Below are 19,192 nucleotides of genomic sequence, written 5' to 3' on the forward strand. Positions count from 1 at the left end.
ATTCTATTATCTTCGATCTCTGATAAACTTTCAAAGGGATTACTCAGTTACCATGATGTCACTCCCAAATGACTACGTTACATGTAGTGAAGACAGCTCCGATTAAAAATAGCTTTGTGCATGCTTACTCACACTGAGAGATGGGAGTGCTGGGGAGGTGAGCTAGGGGTTCAGAGCCTCAAGTCCTGAGCTCCCTGAGAAACCAGCCTACTTCCGTTTAACCAATACAAGGAGGACTCTCCCAAATTATTCAGAATAAAGCCCTACCCCAAGCCTTCTCCTCTATGAGTCATCTTCACACTGTTGTGTGAAGGGGCACCGTCTCAACCCCAACATTTGTCGGTTTTTAGCCCAGAAGGCAGATGGTCTCTATCTTGAGGCTTATGATCCCCCTGTTTTAAAGGTATCACTTGGGCTTCTGATAACAAAATCTGTATGTAAGGAGAAGCAAACAGAGCCAAAAAAGCATGTAACGTTCTCTCTCCTCACTGTGAACTTGGGAAGACACAAGTATACCCCTTTGAGAGTCGACTTGTTAAAGCAATCAACAGCCCACACCTCCCCCGGGAACATATGCTCCATATTTGAAGCTTTGTTTTTAATGAACTTCTTTTGAAATCTACTTTTTGCAGTCTCACACACTGTGCCCGCTCTCATTCCTCTCCTCCCTCTTACTCCTTCCCTCTCCCCTCACAAAAGACCTACACATTCAAGGGGGAAAACAAATGATCGGTCAGCTCCTGTTGTAAACTTCCCACTGGAAGTTTCAAGCAATATTTCTGAGATGTGTATATTTTGGCCCACATCCTTTGTGTCTGGTCAGCTTGAAGACCCGAGAACACACTGCTCTGGTGTGGGGCAGCTGGGCGCTGCACACAAGTCACTGCGAGGAGCTCCTGGCCTGGGCTCCCGGTGGTCCCTGCTTCCCCAGGGGTGCCCCTGATCAGGCTGCGGGAAGGGTGCAGGCGTGACTGCCTCATAGACAGTGTCCGTGTCAGAACTAGAGACAAGATGAGAGGATGGAAGGGCAAGCCCTGCAGTGAGGGGTAGGACTGTCCTGCTGGCGGAAAACGCAGTCAGGAGCATGAAGAAAGGAGGATGAAAGGAAGCAGTTATGAAACAGGCCTGGGCAAAGCAAGGAGTGGGAGGGAATGGGTGCAGAGACGCAGGGAGGGGCAGGGACTGCAGGTCAGGCGTGGAGAGGACAAGAGCACGGGCGTGAGCACCAGGTTTCAGCCATCTGTGGGACAGGCGGGGGGACGAGGCAGCATACCTTCCACCTGTCTGTACCCTCAGCTCAGGTGCAGGCTCTGGCAGAATCAATGAGGCGGCCTAGGGGAGCTAGAGAACAGCTCCAACTGAAAACACGTCAGAAAGGAGACAACTCAGGAGGCTGGAGAAAGAACCTGAGCTTCCAGAGGGGAGGGGAGAGGAAGCTGTCATTGCCTATTTGGGTGATGAGGCAGACAGTGAAGTGAGCAACAGTGAGTAAGGGGATATGATTCAGGGAAGAGGACTGACAGGCCAGCTGTGAACATGCAGAGGCTGGCACGCGGGGCTGTGTCGCTGCTGGACTTGGCTACCCACAGAGTGGTTGCCACCCACGGTCCCGACGCCTCACTTCATTTCCGTTCCCGACCCCTACCCCATCCCTCTGCGGCCGGGGTTCAGGGTGAAGTCAGCCAGGACTCCCCAGTCTTCAGACACACGTACACCTCGGTTCGTCTCTGTGGAGCAGCAGCCGGCCGCTCCCTTGGGGTCTCTGTGAGAACACTGCTGGCTCCCTTCCCTCTGAGGGGACTCTCCTCCGCATCTCCTTTCCACTTCCTATCTCCATCTCTGCCCCTTCCTTCAGTGGGACATCTTCAGCTCTCCCACAGATTCATCTAGCACATTTCTCATGGTCCTAATGAGGACTTCCAAGCCTATTATTTCTGGTCCAGCCTCCCCGAGGGCCCCGGACCTACAACCCAACTCGGCCTGCCTAGGAGCTCTGTCTTCTCAGCCGCCAAGCCTTGACTGTTCCCAGATGCCTACTCCCGAAGTCTTCCCGCCCACATCTCTTTCTCATCCTTTAGATCTTCTCTTAAACACCATCTCTTCAAAGACCTTCCCTGACCACATTATCTACAGTAGACTCCACACTGTCACTCTCTCCTCTCAGCTCTTGCTTACAGCCTCCAGGTCACAGCGACCACCACATGGCGCTGGACTTCCTGAGATGCTGGCTTATTTCTGAGGCCCACGCCCTCTGTCTGGCTCGCCTCTCCATCCCCGGCCCGACACAGACCACTGGTTCTGGCTGACTGACCGAATGGCTGCTCCACAGCACAGCACAGGACAGGTGTTCACTCAATGTGGATGAACTGTCCCTTCTGGGGACACAAGGGGGGACTACAAGTCCCAGCTCTCGTGTCTTATATGTACAGGGGAGTCTCCATTTCCCCAAGTTAAAACCCCCAGGGCCATTGTGGTACCCTTCTTCATTCCTCAGAGCCAACAACTCATCAACTTCTCCCAACTTTATATCCTCAGTAGCTCTCAGGGTGTAATCTCACTACATTCTTTGCTCAGGCCTGCAAAACCCTCTAAAAAGGCTACTGCAATAACTTATCCATTGGTTTCGAGGTCTCACTCTCCTTTCTCAGACCTAAAACTCCCCAGCATTGCCCATGTGCCTCTCTCCCACTGGATAAAGGCCAAGGCCCACAAATACCTAGAGCCTCATCTCTCTCCTCAGTCACTGCCCACTATTCATCCCCTCGTTGTAATGACAGTAACCATAACAAGAGTTAGGGTTTATGGAAAGTTTTCATATGTGAGTCATTGCACTCAGCATTTTACATATATGAACATATTTTAATCTTACAACAATCCTATGAAATCAGTAATGTACTTATCCCTATTTTGTAGATAGAGCAACAGAATTCCAAATAAGTTAACTAATTCAATAGACAATATCACAGAATTAAGATTCAAACTCAAGTAAACTGGCTTCAGATCAACCCTCTTAACCATTGGGCTCTATTATATAGCCTCTTTAAACTTTATGCCTCAGCAGTACCAAGTTATGCTTCTGGTTCTTTATGCTCCAGCAATACTGAGCTATGTATAATCCCTCGAACTTTGTGTTGCTGAGGCTACCATGCCTTCATACACACCATTTCTCTTGCTCCTTGGGAAGGCCTTGTCTTTCTATCTGATAAATGCCAACCTACCCTTCAAAACTGCCCCACGATTTTCTGTGTAGTACACCTCTCGGCTCCTGTGTACCTGGTAAATACTTCCTGGTCGCCCTGATTTGCAATGATTCACCTGTACCCCTTCACTGAAGGCACGCCTACGACTGTCAGCTTGGAGTCACAGTGCCCGGGCACACAATATCTGCACAATAAATGTGGATTAAACGGGTCTTTCTGAAAAAGGGGTAAGCACGAGTTAACCAATACCTGACATGCCAGGGCAGGAAGGAAGCATATTCTGTCCTTCTTAAAGACATATATTCATGCTCAAAACATAAGAAAAACTCACCAAACACCCCAGATGTTTCTGGAGAGAAGACACAGAGTGCATAAAAGTCCAATGCATTCTGACAACGACAGCAGTTAGTTTAAGATCCCTGAACGTACCTGCTGTTCATTGCAACTGCTAAGTAATGTGAATTCAGCAATAATAAAGCAAAACAGGAAATAACCTTTTATCCCAAGGGTTCTCAGAAAGATACATTTGGAGCCTCAGTCAAAATGATGAACTGAGTCACAAACTACCCAATGGCCTGGGTAGGATTGTGCTGACTGAGGTGTCCCTGAGGGTTGGAGATTATCATTTAAGCCCAAAGAAAACATGACAAATTTCTTACCATTAAGGTTAAAATTCAAGCATCGTCTAGAGTCACTAGACTTCAACAAAACTGAGGGTGCACTATAAAATCAAGCAGCAACATTTATAAATAGACGGTGTGTGTTTTTTTACAGTGTGGACATATAAAAGATAGAAGCCAAAGAGATGTTTGATCCTGCCTCCCTCAAAATTTTTAATTCAATGAGAAAGAAAAGATGTTACAAACAAATAGTAACATAAACCAGGCAAACTACTCCCCATTCTAAGTTGTAAGGGGATCCTCCAGTGAATGGAGAATCCAAAGATCCGTGAAATCCACAGCCTCTAAAAAGTGCCATTCTTACTTCAGTTTAAAACAACACATTTTGGTTGAAACACCCTCTTTATTGAGCCTAGATTTCTGTCCCAGCAGCAGGTGAATGGCTGTATTAAGACCACCTTGAGGAAATGAGGGAGGTGGATAGGTAGGCAAAGCCAGTCATAACAAAGGAACCATTACCAATGGAAATGTGGGCTTTACAGCAAAACAGCAAACAAAATCAGCTTGCATCCAGACAACTGTGTCTGCCACATGCCAGGCAAAAAGGAATGAAGAGAACAAAATATCACCATTGGGACGTAGCACAGCGAAGTTAGGCTTTCAGAGCATCAGGACCCATTCAATAGATCAGGCCTGAGGGTCAGTCTGTAACTGACCTTTCCCCAAGAATTCAGGAGTTATGAACCAGACAGAGCTTTGAGCCGGAAGAGAAACCTTAAAAGCATTCCCATGAGAGTGCAAACCGACAAAGTAGAGCCATGGTGAGTGGCAAAGCAGAGGCGATCCGGCAAAAACCCAAAGGCCTCCATGATGACAATTTCTACCACGACGTAAACTGAGGAGAAGAGCTGGAAACCCTTCAGCATCTCTTTCGTTTGTCTAAGAGGTACCAAACGTTCTATCCCGAGGCGCTCCAAGATACTCATTCACAGGTTCAAAGCTGGATTTTATTCTTTGATAGATGCAAGAGGCTAATACTGAAGAAAAGGTTATCACGAAGTCCTTTGGATTACAATGCAATCAGAAGAAACAGCTGAAATAAAATATGCAAGCAAAGGTACAGAGAAGCAGCCGGGCTTGGGCAGGAGAGCTGTTTCAAGGGCTCAGGCACACCCAGCTGAGGATGAGGGCAAGGCATCCTCACCCCGACACTGGGCACACCCTCAGCGAGGCTGGCAAAACGGGCAGGCAACCTGGGAATGGAGAGGTCCTCTTCAAAGGGCAGACTTAGGGAAGCTGATCAGTGCGGTAAGAAACCGTGTCCCTTAGACACGGTTAAGACTCCTAACATGGCACATAGAGGAGAAGGACTGAGAGCCGTTAAGGGTGGTCACAGAAGGGGAAGAGTCATCCTACAAGCATAGGTTTCGTGTCCTTACAGAAGGAAAAAGGACACAGAGCTAGAGTTGATTGCAGTATAATAGAGAAGGCAACAGCCACATACACTGACCCAGAGAGAGGGACACCTGCCCTTCATCTTCCCGAACCTACATAATAAACAGAAAGGAGCTGGGGCCCTGGGAAACCTGTAAGTAGGTGTATCTAGAGATGAACTTCAGGATACAAATTTCCAAACTCTGTGAATCCTGGAAATCCCCAGTTAACAAACAGGCTGTGGCAACCTCTATTCTGAGAAGGGAGGGAAGAAATTCCACCTCTCTCTCTGTATCACGAAACTGAAGGTGCGGACCCATGACTTGGGGAATGGACACAGCCCTCCCACACTCTCATCTGGCTGGGAAGAACCCAAGTTTCTTTAGAACTGAGGCTCTCTGCCAGGGCGGGCTGTCTCAAATGGGGTGTTCTGGGCTGAGTAGGTACTGCCCTAAGGCCGTGGTCAGACCAGCCTGAGAGTCCTTTATGTGTTTGGATGGTATTATCCATCCAACAGGTAGGTACGGGAAGGAAACACTCCAGTTGCTCCTCGGTTTCAGACACACAGGCATGATGCCAGAGCAGACTTCTCTCGCCCAGAAGTGGCTCCAGGTGAGAGCAGCAGCTGCATCACAGCCCAGGCTACATCCCTTAGACATGGTTAAGACTCCTGACACCCAAGTCACAGGATTTACTGCCATGAGGAGTAGAGGCCTGGTTCCACTACAGTAGGTATCTCTTCAACTGATTCATTGTTTTGGGGGGTCTGATGTGTGAATGACACAGCCTGTACAAAAATGACCAACACCAAAAGAATCTCTCTCTCTCTGAACACTGTAGCAAGATGAGAAAACACAGCCATCCTATTTAAAAGGTACAGCTTTAGATCATCACGTGGCTTAGTGGTACCAACATCGTTCAAGTGACATGAAAAGGTATGACTTACAAACTGATGCGATCCCTTTCTCTCTCTCTCTCACACACACACACACATATTTATCTATATGTATATATGCACGTATATATAAACAGCATATGTCAGTGTATCCCAGGACACTTCTGAAATTTAAGAAATACCATGAGAGAGGTCAAAAGGAAAAACTGCTAAGTTTTCCAAAGTATCACCTATCTGCACTAACGCTGCAAAAAGTTACTGGTACAACCAAACAGAATGAACCCTTTTCCTGTGTTCTTTAAACACTGGAGCACAGAGATTATGAATCTCCAATCTGATAGCCAAGCATCCTGTTTATTTGACTGCACCGTGGCCTTGTGTGTGTTCACGTGTATGTTCAAGGCAAGTTCTGAAGAAAAACAAAGAATCTGTACTTACACAACTCAGAGGGTGTACCCCTCTAAAACCACAATCATGCCAGCTGCCTGTGCTGGACACAAATGCAGAGAGAGGAGGCACGCCTCCTTTAAAATCATTTTCTTTCACCCAACTGTCAGCAACTAACTCTCAACTGCCTTTCACTTGTGGCTTGAGCTTTACCTTGATTTAAAAAATCCTTTTTCTTTTCACCTACTCTAATAGATATATGTTACAAAATGAAAAGGCCAGTCTTGTACTAGAAATACATGTCAGCAAATCAATTTAAAAAAATAAAATGCAAAGTTATGCAGACTTATCTCTTTAAGCAGACAACTTGAAACAGGAAAACTTGAGCTATCTTTGCATTGGACATGTCCATTGTATAAAGGTTAAATATTTAATAGAGCAGAGGGAGCATCTGAAAGGCTCTACACAGAGAAGCAGAAGCTCCCACAATGCAGTGAATGAAATGGACAAGTGATCAGATCAAAGAGAGTGAGCAAGTATCTCTTCCCGCTTCCCTGCTCTTCCCACCACTCACAACTCCAGGTCCCGATTCTCCACATTTCAGAAAGAGAATTCCGAAAAACCACATTTATCAGGATGAGCCAGGAAATCCGCAAGGAGGAGGGAACACCTGAGCCAGGGCGCCCCTGGCAGAGTATAAACTTCTCAAACTGTTACCCAATCAACAACACCCCAGTTGCTAAGGGGGCCCAGGCCGACGGGCAGCCTCTGAAGCCAAAGTATTCATTCCCTCTGCAAGGCAAAAAGGAACCCCCGCGTGTTTACCTTTGTGTTCGCCGAAGCCTGTTCCCACTCCTCAAATGAGGCAAAGTAAAGTTTGAGAGCACAGTCCAAAAATTGGGGTCAGACATATCCATTTCTTTCTCGCTTCAATTCACTGCGGGTTCGAGGCCATAAGACCAAAACGCAGAAGAGAGAAAAAGGAGAGGGGGAGGAAAAAAAAGACAAAAAGATCCCAATTATCTACTCACTCCCTCCAGAGGAAACGTGCTGCGAACTGTGATCTCAAGAAAAACTTGGTTCGTGAGTGAGAAGTGCCCGTCCTAGCCTTTAATTAACACACAGCCATTTCTCCAAGGTTCAGGAAACTTATTTCCTCTTGGGTTTGCCCTCTCCTGGTCAGCCTCGGCCAGCTATAAACAGTAATTACACGAGTTTGGCCGTGCGTTCGGCTCAAAATGCTGTCTGTGTGTGATTTAGTCCAAGGTACTTTGTCATCTGTTTGGCAGATACCATTTGCAGCTCCTGCGGGGGGGTGGGGATGGGGAGGGGTGACGACTATTTTAAGTCTTTGGTTCCGGGAGGGCTGGTTGCTTATCAGCAAAACCATTCAACATCCGAACATGCCCAGTGCTGAGTTTCCTCTCGGTATCTACATACAAGGAAAGGAATGTAAATGGAAAAAGCTCCTCTTCTTCGCCCCTCCTCAAAAAAAAAAAAAAAAAAAAGGGAAACTTAAAAGCACTTTGAGAAAGCTGGCCTGTTGGCGCACTCCAGCCGGACACCTTTGTGCAGCCTCCGCGGGAAGGGGCCGGGCGGCGGGGACCGGTCCCAGCGCAGACACTCCCCTGAGGAGCGGGGCCTCATGGGAAAGGCGGCAGGCGAGACCGGTGCGGGAGCACCCCCAGCATCTCCAGCTGCCCCCGCGTCCCCAGCCCCTCACCCCTCACGAGTCCTCCCCTCTACATAAATAGACCCAGCGCAACCCGGAACCGGGTGGAGAATGCCGCGCACACCTGGAGGCTGGTGCGTGATTCACTGCAGACTGGATCATCAGGAAAACGCTCTGAGGAAGTCAGTAATGACTCTTTGCCAAGAGACGCTGTTGGTTGCGTAGAAAAAGCACGCCAAGGGGATGCCACACTCACCTAAAACCTCAGTAAACTGAATTTACGAGTTTACATCCATTTGATGAATTGCCGCAATGCACATACGTGTGGCTTCTCGCAATCTCGGGACTGGTCAGCCACTACCTGTGAAGACACTGCCTGGCATTCAGTAAACCAATGCTAGAAACATTTTCCTGCCAGGAATGTTAAGAGTTTGAAAGGAAGGAATGAAGGGGAGGTTGGATCAGTGTTGTTATTCATTTCCAAGAAAGCCACAGTATTCAAATTACTCCCCAAACCTACCAATGGTTATGATTTTCTTATATAAAGAAAACATTAGAATTTAAATTATCTGCCTCAAATCTGGTGTAATAGGGCAAGAAATACCAATTTTTTAAAAAATGTCTAAGCAAAAATAACACTTAAAAAGATGGTTTACTTCATCCAGTAAATACTGAGACAAACTTGCTTACAGAAATATATGTTGTTGTTCAGTCCAGTCACTAAGTTGTGTCTAACTCTTAGAAAGGTGAAGAAAAAGGCAATGGAGGTGGTCAACTGACAAGGGAGCCGGGTGAACAAAACAGGAGTCTGGTTTAGGATGTATTCTTTATCTAATTCTGGTTACCCACAGATATATTATCACCCCAAGAATGCTAAAAATTTCTGATAATTCTCATCCAGGGCTTTCTTATGAATTATCTCCTCAAACTCTCAGGGCCTCCTCAGATTCTTGAAATCTATAAGAGTGAACAAAGACTACAATATTTTCTCAATTTTATGTGGCAAAATACACTTCATCAGATACTTAGGAACTGGGTCCAATATTTTTTGCCCCAGCTTCTTTTAAAAAAATGGTTTTAAATATTCAAAAAATATCTTTAAAGGCTTACACAGAGATGGTACCATACTCCAGAGCAGTTTCCCAACCTCAGCACTACTGATATTTTAGGCTAATTTTTTTGTCTGAGGGGGGCTGTTTTGTGCATTGGAGGATATTTAGCAGCCTCCTTGATTGCTACCCACTAGATAGCAGCTGTGATGTTCAACAATATCTGCAGACATTGCCATAAGTTCTTTGGACGACAAAATGGCTCCTGGTTGAGAACTACCACTCTAGATAAAAGCTTTCTCTAATAAAGTAGTATAGAATATTGGTTAAGAGCAAAATCCCTGGGTTTGAATTCTGGATCCAACACTTACTATGACCCTAAGCAAGTCAGTTAATGTCTGCCCACTTTCCCTATTTGTATGGGGTCCATGACAGGACCAAGCTCTAAGAGGTTCACACACATAAATGAGATGACATACATAGAGCCCTTCATGCAGTGTCTAGAACACAACGCACATAAATGTTGGCAATATGCCGAAGCTAAAAGAATACCATGCTGGAGAGACGCAAGCCTGGAGCAGAGGGCACACCACACCATACTCTCTGCTTCCATGGTGCTCTGAACATGCTTCTCCGGGGGTGCTGGTCACACTGTATTACAATTGACTGTTTACTGCTGTCTTTCCTATTAGTCTGTGAGCTTCCTCAAGGCTAAAGTCATGTTTTATTGATCTCTGTATTTCGACAGTCTGACAGTTCCTGATTTATATAAGCATTCAAGACATGCTTTTTGAATGGGGATACTTCAGATGTTCAGGTATCTATTCTTTCTCTTCAGATGCCCTGAAATTTATCAGTTTTAGCAGGTCTATTGATTTACTCGAAGAATCTTGAATTTTAAAGAAGCCCATGAGGATATTTTTAAATTCTGAAGACTTTCTCTTATTGACTCATTTTTATCTATATTCTGTAACTGGAAACAGTGGTTAGGGTAACATCCTTCGGGTCTTAACACGGCTCTAAGAAATGTCACAATCAAATCCAGGGTAAACTCTCTTTGAATCCTACCCCCCACCCCATCCCCAAAGATAAGCCCCCAAAATGTTCTGTGCTCCCTTTTTAGGTATCCGGATAATTACACATCAGAGGCTGCCCAGGGAAGAACAATGAAGCTGGTGAAAGGGGATTTGAAACTGTGCTACATCAATTACAGGGTGGAAGGACCCTGATGCATGTGGAAAAGACTTAAGAAGCTAGCAACAGCTGTCCTTGGATACTGAGATCATTACTGTTTGGAAGGATCTTCAAGTGCAAAGAAGAAAAAGGCTGAAACAACAAGGACTTACTGTGTGGGTGTTATAGGAGAGGCAAACTGAAGGAGAGGCAGTAGGTGAGAGTCAAATTCGGAATGGCTCAATGCTGGGGCACCTCTGTGCCACCAGCTCTCATATCCTCCATGGCCCTTCCAGAAAAGTCTACGCATGTGGGCAACACCACAAAGATGACAGCAGTAAGTTAGATAAATCAGTGATATAAAACATGAATTTCTTCCCTTGACTGAGTGACACACATTCTGGTCTGTGGGCAGCAGATGTCGTAACTATCTCCACCTTGTACATTTCGGGGACTCTACCATGCAGATTCTCAAAGGAATAGGTAAAGACCTGATTTTTTTTAATGTTTACTTTAAATGTTTAAAGTATACTTTAACTTTTTTGCACTTCGGAGTCTTCGAGAATTGGGGTTGTATCCAAGATGAAAAGTAAAAATTGGTAAAGTGTGTGAAGAGCTGGAAATGAACTAGTTAATACAGTGAAAGTGGCTAATATATTCCCACACTCCTCTAAGAGTAGGAGTAGGTGTGACACTGAAGTGTAGCTTGTCTCCTAACCTGTTTGACTTGATTTGGGAACCTATGATTCAGAAGGTAATGCAGTCAGCAAATACAAGAATTAAAATTGTCAGAACTACTGACATTTTTATTCAGACAAAATAATTACATGTGTAGAAACTAAAGTATATTTTAGTTGCAAAGGCAGTCAAACTCTGGCCACAGAACTAAGAAGAAACTGAGATTATTGGAAATTCTTAAGACTACAGCTGGTCTATGGTCACTATACAAATATTCAGTAAGATTTTCTACTTATTGCACAATAACTAAGCCTATACAGCAGTGGACAAGCTTTGTGATTCAGAATACTATTCATTTAATCAGGTTGATGTTATCAGTCATTGTTTTTATGAGAAAGGTGAATGAAATTGAAAAATAAGCTTGTCACGCTCCTGAAATGTTAGTTAAAGATGAAGTAAGCATTTAAAGAAGGGTCAAATTCTTCACTATTCACCTTCTCCTAATATAAAAAATTCCAGATCCTTCTTGCAGACTTAATTCTTCTGTCTAAACCCCACCCTCTGACCCATGTTCATTCAGTAGGGTTTCCACCACTTTACATAGAACAGCATTAAGGATAATATCCCTGGGACTTCGCCTTGAACTTAGGCCCTACAGGAGATTGAGTTTTCTAGTGTAGGTGTGAGGCTAGGAAGCTGTTAGCTCCCCACCCTGTCACCCTTGCCACAAGGCCATGTCCAGTGAAAAGACACCAAGGCAAGTGGAGTTCCTAATGAGTTTCCAAATGTATTCTGATCCTGGCCTGGTCTGGGAATTCTGCTGCACATTAACTTTGATCTCTGTCCAACGTTATCATCAGAGTACCCAGAGTGACTGCATCCCCTGGGCTGTCCATACCTACAGGTGGACTTCTGTCATCTTCTAAATGCTGTCTTGAAGAGTTTGAGTCTAGAAGTATGAAGAGCAAATTGCCCATCCTGAATGAGCCATCCTTGTAATCACTGTACCTCTTAAGAAAAAAAATCAAAAACTGAGCCAGAAATGTGAAGAAAGTTGAATCAATGGGAACAAGTTGTAAGAAAGCTCTGCTGGAACTACTAAGCAAAGATTTTTGCTTCCATTGCTAAAATATGAAGGAAGATAAAAGGATCAATGAAAATTAACTTGTAAGGATAGATCTGATGCTGCAAAGCCACAAGATGAATAATAATCAGGGTTACATAGTACCAGGAATATTAAAAAACATGTTTAAACAATATCACAAGGTAAGAGAGATTCAGATTTCTAAAAGGAATAGATAAAACAATAGATAAACCAAATAAAACTGATTTCTCTTTCCTGGTAGGTTAAGTAGAGAATGACATAATCCCCAAGGGCAGGTCAAAGGACAAGGTCCAGGAGGGGAAAGACAGAAAGACAGGCAGACTAGGAAGAGAATGTGATATTTTCCTCAGGTATTCCCTGGATTCTAGAAGAATTAAAGGTGCAGAAAATGTGGCAAATAACCAAGAACTTCACAAAATCAAAGAGGAGAGAACAAATAGACATGGGAAATGCATTTTCCTCCCAAATTAGTGACTCCTTGATCTGTGTGAAAGGGGATTGGAACATGCAGGACCAAAGTCACTGATTGTAAGCATGTTACTGTTGCACTCTGTGTACCCTATCGTAGACTCTCAAGCCAGGGAAGGTTCTGGGAGAAGCCCCATAGCTTAATGTCCCACTGGGAGAGGAGTTAGGCTGCTAGAAAATGTGTCATCTTTATGGAGCTGGAGAGGTTCATCCTGTAGGAGGGAAACTACTGGGAGAAAACCAGAAAAGAGTGTGTCTCTCCACTCAAAACCACTGGCCTCCAACAGAGCTAAGCAATCCAATTATGGAACTGAGAGTAGTGCTTAGAGACCAAGGCCACCATCTGACAAATAGGAAGGCTAACTCCTTGACCGCTTTATGACCAAACTTCCTTGCCCGTTACCCCAGACAACCTTCCTGTAAGCCTCCTTACCCCTACTGGCTTAGGTATCCCTCTACTGGGCTCTGCTCCTGAGAGCTCATGCAGAAAAAGTGTTCCCCCACCATATCAGTATCTGCACATTTGAAGATGAGTTCCCCTCAGAGTAAGAACTCCATGAGGGCAAGGCTGTATTGCCATCTTTTAATCCTCAATACAACCATTAGAATGAATGTTAAGGGAGAAAGGGGAGAAGGATTTGCTCAGGGTAAGAAAGATACTTGATAGCAACGTTAGGTCTAGAATCCTGATATTGTGAAGATTGACCCCATCTATGTTTTGAAAAGCTTCTTTTGTCTACTATTCTTTGAATTTCATGAGCCCATAATATTATCCATATATGCTGTGCCTGTTAAGAAGGTCTACTGTCTCAGATTTCAAAATCTCAGAAAAGAGGCCATGCATATGTAGTGGTGAGTTTCCCTGGCAGCTCAGATGGTAAAAATTTGCCCGCAGTGCAGGAAACCTGGGTTTGATCCCTGGGTCCAGAAGATCCTCTGGAGAAGGCAATCGCACCCCACTCCAGTATTCTTGCCTAGAGAATTCCATGGACAGAGAAGCCTGGCTGCCTACACTCCATGGGGTCACAAAGAGCTGGACACGACCAGGTGACTAACATATATGTAGTTGTATATATGTGGACACATGTAAATATGTGTGTAACTGGTTTGTATGAAATGCAAAATGCTTTTTGAGTAACAGTGAACCTTAGATACTAATCATTGCATTAGACTGTCAGTCTGGAGTTAACTTCAAGGACACGGTGTTTCTTGATCCAGAAGCTTGGTCTAAGGTACATCATTTCTCATCCAGCTCCTAAGCATGAATTACAGTGCAATTATAAGAAGTGTCAATTAAGTGGGTCACTGTGGTTATATTTAGCCCTTTAGTAGCTGACACTAAGACCTTTCTGTAATATAAGATTAAGGTTAATTTATCAGGTCTTCTTTTCTTGAATATTTTTCCAGGTCAGACATCTAAAGTTATAGAAAATGATCCCATTAAAATCAGAGATAAGAATTTCCCATTCAAGTACCATATAGGGAGCATATACAGACAGGGGTACATGAACTTCTGCAGCAATCAGAATTTTGTTCCATTGTTAAAGTTGACTCAAATTATTACACAAATGGGAGGATAGTATGTCAGTGAAGATAAAGAATTTTAAAGAAATATTAATTCATCAGAGAATAAACGTGTTAAGCATAAAAAGCGGTAATCTCTTCACTTTTTATAAACCATAGAAATGCAATTAAAACATCAATCAGATATTTTTTACCTGTTTAACTGATAAATCATAGAAATGCAATTAAAACAACAATAAGGTACTTTTTACCTGTTTAACGGGAAAAGACTAAAAAAAGATAATAGTGAATGCTGGTGAGAGCACAAGGAGATAAATATGCTTTACCAACTTTCTGGAAAGTAATCTGGAGAATGAAAACACACATGCTACACATAAGCATGTGCATTTATATATCATATACACAGATACATACAAATGTATATATGTGCATATAGACACATAAATGATATACACATATATATTTGAAGTAATTCCACATCTAGAAATTATACAAATAAAATTGAACACACAAAAATCTATGCATATGAAAATTAATCTTAGAATCCCTCATAATAGTATAACACTGGAAAAAACCCAAAGGTACAAGACAAGGGCAACTGTTAATAAATATTGAAACAGTCATAAAATGAAATACTATAAGCCAATAAAGGCCACTGTGGTAGAAACAGTAATGCCTTCCAAAGATAGAAAGTTCTAATTCCTTAATCTGTGAATATGTTACCTTAATAGAAATTTTGCAGATGTGATTAAATTAAGGATATTGCAACAAGGAGATTATCCTATATTATCCAGGTGGGCCCTAAATGTAATCACAAATGTCTTATAAAAGAGAGGCAGGAGATTTGATTACAGAAGAATGTCATATGACACTGAAGCTAGATGCTATGTTGATAGTTTTGAAGACAGAGGAAGGAGCAAAGGAAACAAGGAATTTAGTTCCAGTATCTGGAAAAGGCACAGAAGCAAACTGACCTCCTTGTTTCTAGAGGGATCTCAGCCCTGCTAACACCTTGATTTCAGCGTAGTGAAAGTGATTTTAGACTTACGATCTACAGAATTCTAAGAGAATAAATATATGTTGTCCTAAGCCACTTTGTTGGAATTTGTCACAATGGCCATAGGAAGCTAAAACAACGCTTTGTAAAAATATGTAACAAATGGGAAATGCTCTTGAAATAGGTCTATTTTAAAAAAGGAAAAAACAAGAGTTCTATGAGCTAAGTTATTTACAACATAGTAAGTATGAATGTACATGAATAAAAGAGATGGAAATAAACAAAGCATTTTTAGTGGACAGTTATGAGTATGGGATTATGGTTAATTTTATTCCTCTTTATACTTTTTAGTAAAAAGTGTATATTATTTTTTTAATTGCCGTTTTTAATAGGAAATGAAAGTTCGAGTTACTGAGAACTTACAAATATTTTGAGGTTTTACAAATTTAAGAAACACACACTTTCACTCTGAAATTTCATAAAATTTGATTGCTATTTTTGACAAACAAAATTAACGCATTATGTAAAAGCTCTGCTGCTGCTGCTGCTGCTGCTAAGTCGCTTCAGTTGTGTCTGACTCTGTGCGACCCCGTAGACCGCAGCCCACCAGGCTACAAGCCTTATAAATAAATACCAATCTTTAAAACAGAATAATAAATAAAAATGAAAAATATCTCTTTTCCATATATAAATTCTTACCTGTCTATGGCAACTGGGCAAATGGATATGTGCAAAGCTGACTGGGTTATAAATCCACACAGAGCTTTGTTTTGGGTTGAATATATATGTTATTACTTACAGATTCGTTAGGCTGTACATTTTATGTGAACAGTTTTGAATTCCAGACCTGCTTCACTCCACTGGGCTGTAGATAAAAGCTTTCTTCTTTCATGGCTCAGAAAAATCATATACTCTTGAAAGCAAGCTCAGTTTTAATATTAGCCAAATATGTGTGCCATAAAAAATGATGTTCATATTTCGAAGAATTATATTAGCTATAATTTGGGATCACCTCTCACCAACACATACAAACATTATATTTAATGAGGCTTAGATAATTCAGATTTTACTGTCTTTACTTGGCTAGATTCTAAAGTCTGAAAGAGTACGACCAAGTTTCTGATGCCAACTATGGAAATATTCTTTGAATCAATGTATTGTCATACATGTCAGAGAAGACAACCATATTAATGTTCATAGGGATCAACAAACTTTCAAAAATAAGTTATTCTGGTTAATAAGAGCTATAACAAAAACCCATCATGTCATCCATTATAGTGAAAGATGAGAGATGGATGAACATCTATCAACATGAAACAAGGATTATCTCTACCAGCGACTCTAAGAACACAGACTTCTAAAGAATGTTAATATATCAAGGTTAAAGAAAAGTAAGGCCAGATGACATGTACATGGCAGAAGAGGAAAGAGCAAGCCCCACTTAAGATGGCAGAAAAATACACTAGTTTGGAAAATTAGAAAATGGGGTCAAAGTATGTATACATATAACTGATTCAGGTTGTTGCACAGCAGAAACACAGCATTGTAAAGCAAATATGCGTATGTGTGTGCTCAGCCATTTCAGTCATGTCTGACTCTTTGCTACCCCATGGACTGTAGCCTGCCAGGCGCCTTTGTTCATGGGATTCTCCAGGCAAGAATACTAGAGTGAGCTGCCATGCCCGTCTCCAGAGGATCTTCCTGACTCAGGGATTGAACCTGTGTTTCCTGCCTCTCCTGCATTGCAGGTGGATTCTTTACTCACTGAGCCACCTGGGAACCTGTAAAGCAACTATACCCCAACCAAAAAACTCATAAAAAAAAAAAAAGAAAATGGGAGAAAAATAAATTGGGAAAGTTTTACCATATTTAAAGTGCTGAAGAAGAATGGATGTTCCTGTTTCCTCCCTACTGGCCACATCCTGGTCGTGCCCTCCGTTACTTCCTGCCTGGATTAATACCCTTCTCTCCCTGCTCCCCCTCCAAATTATTCTTCCAAAGCTGCGCAGCTCCAGTGGACGCACACAATCATTTCACCCCCTGTGCAACAAGGTTCAGTGGCTCCCCACTCATGTAGTAACATTTCTTCAAGCCTGGTGCCTGTGCTACCTACCATCCTTGAATCACCTAGAGAGCTTGTTAGAAATTCACATTCATGGAGGCATCTTCAAACCCACTGACTCAGGATTTCAGAGCATGAAGCCCAGGAATGTGCATCCTATCAAAGTGCCCAGGGGATTCTCACATACACTGAAGTTTTAGAGGTTTTTCCTAAGAAAATCAAAACCTCTTTAAATGCAAGACTTTATGGTACAGTCCCTTGTCATTTCTTCTGCCTCGTCCTTTGATGTGTGCCTCTTTGTGGTTTATGCTCCAATGAGACTAAAATATGTACCTGTCAGAAATATTGAATTACTTTAAGCTCCCCAGACACAGTAGCTCTGCCATACCTCATTGCCTTGGCACATCCTGTTCCCTGTTTCTAGAGTTTCTACCTCCTCTGCCTGGAAAACTTGTGCTCATCTTTCAAGTGTGAGCTATAAGGTCACCTCTCCAGCACAGCCTGCCTAACTTTCTCCTGCAGGCCTAACTGTTTTTCCTCCTGAATTGCCAATGAATTTTATGCATATATATGCCTCTTTTAAGCAGTCATTCTACTGTGCACCATTGCCTGTATATATAGGTCCAGCTCTCCACTAGGCTTTAAGCTCTCCGAGTACAAGGTCAGTTTCTATTCATCTGCGTATAACTCAAAGTACACATTAGGTATTCAGAAGAATGTGTGAATCCATATATGTTATTTCCTAAAGTTAGCTTAAAAAAAAAACTAAACTGATTATTTTTTTGTTCCCTAATAGAAAGCTCATCGGTTTCTACCCACAAGCGCTAGGGGGATACTTCTAAAACCATCTTGGTTTTTGTCAATTGGTTGGATGTTTTTTTAATTCACTGCCATTATTGACAGCCTTCATGATGATTAATGAAAAGAACAATAGAAATTTAAATCTCTGATTTTTAGACAGATTTTTAAAACTCATTAACAAATGAATCAAAAAACACTAGTAGCTTTCTCAGTTCAGTTCAGTCGCTCAGTCATGTCCGACTCTTTGCAACCCCATGGACTGAAGCACATCAGGCCTCCTTGTCCATCACCAAATCCCAGAGGTTACTCACACTCATGTCCATTGAGTTGGTGATGCCATCCAACCATCTCATCCTCTGTCGTCCCTTTCTCCTCCTGCCTTCAATCTTTCCCAGCATCAAGGTCTTTTCCAATTAATCAGTTCTTCGCCTCAGGTGGACAAAGTACTGAAGTTTCAGCTTCAGAATCAGTCCTTCCAATGAACATTCAGGACTGATCTCCTTTAGGATGGACTGGTTGGATCTCCTTGCAGGGAGACTCTCAAGGGACACTCAAGGGACTCTCAAGAGTCTTCTCTAACACCACAGCTCAAAAGCATCAATTCTTCAGTGCTCAGCTTTCTTTATAGTCCAACTCTCACATCCATACATGACTACTGCAAAAACCATAGCTTTAACTAGATGGATCTTTGTTGGCAAAGTTATATCTCTGCTTTTTCATACGCTGTCTAGGTTGGTCATAACTTTCCTTCCAAGGAGTAAGCGTCTTTTAATTTTATGGTTGCATTCACCATCTGCAGTGATTTTGGAGCCCAAAAAATTAAAGTCTGTCCAACAAGTAAAACGTAGCTTTTTATTTCACAACAAATACGCCTGAAATAAAGAGTTACTTTGTCTTGCTTGAAAAAAGTGATTAAAACTGGAACTTGGGCAGGGTGACTTTCACCTGAGGCTGGAAACTCAGTCTTACTGGGGACATGATCAGCATAAATAACCCGCTGCTGTGATCAGAGAAGAACTGAGAGTGCCACAGCAGTAGTGCTCAAGGCGAGCAGCCTGCGATGACCACCGCACAGCCTGGGACTCCCAGCTCAGCTATGTCAACGTCCACAGCCAAACCGTCCGTCC

General features: G+C 42.9%; 1 protein-coding gene across 3 annotated transcripts in view; it reads right to left on the reverse strand.

Moving 5' to 3' along the window:
• LOC102190263 (microtubule-associated serine/threonine-protein kinase 4) overlaps window positions 1–19,192 on the reverse strand; it is a 229,174-nt gene that overhangs the window by 168,401 nt on the left and 41,581 nt on the right. The window contains exon 1 of one of the 3 annotated variants that reach the window (XM_018065524.1): window positions 7,362–8,243. The exons of the other annotated variants lie outside the window; for them this stretch is intronic. Coding sequence (XP_017921013.1) covers window positions 7,362–7,453 — 92 coding nt within the window. The 5' untranslated portion in view covers window positions 7,454–8,243. Of the gene's footprint in view, window positions 1–7,361; window positions 8,244–19,192 lie in introns of those variants that run through there. 3 annotated transcript variants of the gene reach the window in all.

This window comes from Capra hircus, chromosome 20 (genome assembly GCF_001704415.2).
Source record: "Capra hircus breed San Clemente chromosome 20, ASM170441v1, whole genome shotgun sequence".
Lineage (NCBI taxonomy): Eukaryota > Metazoa > Chordata > Mammalia > Artiodactyla > Bovidae > Capra > Capra hircus.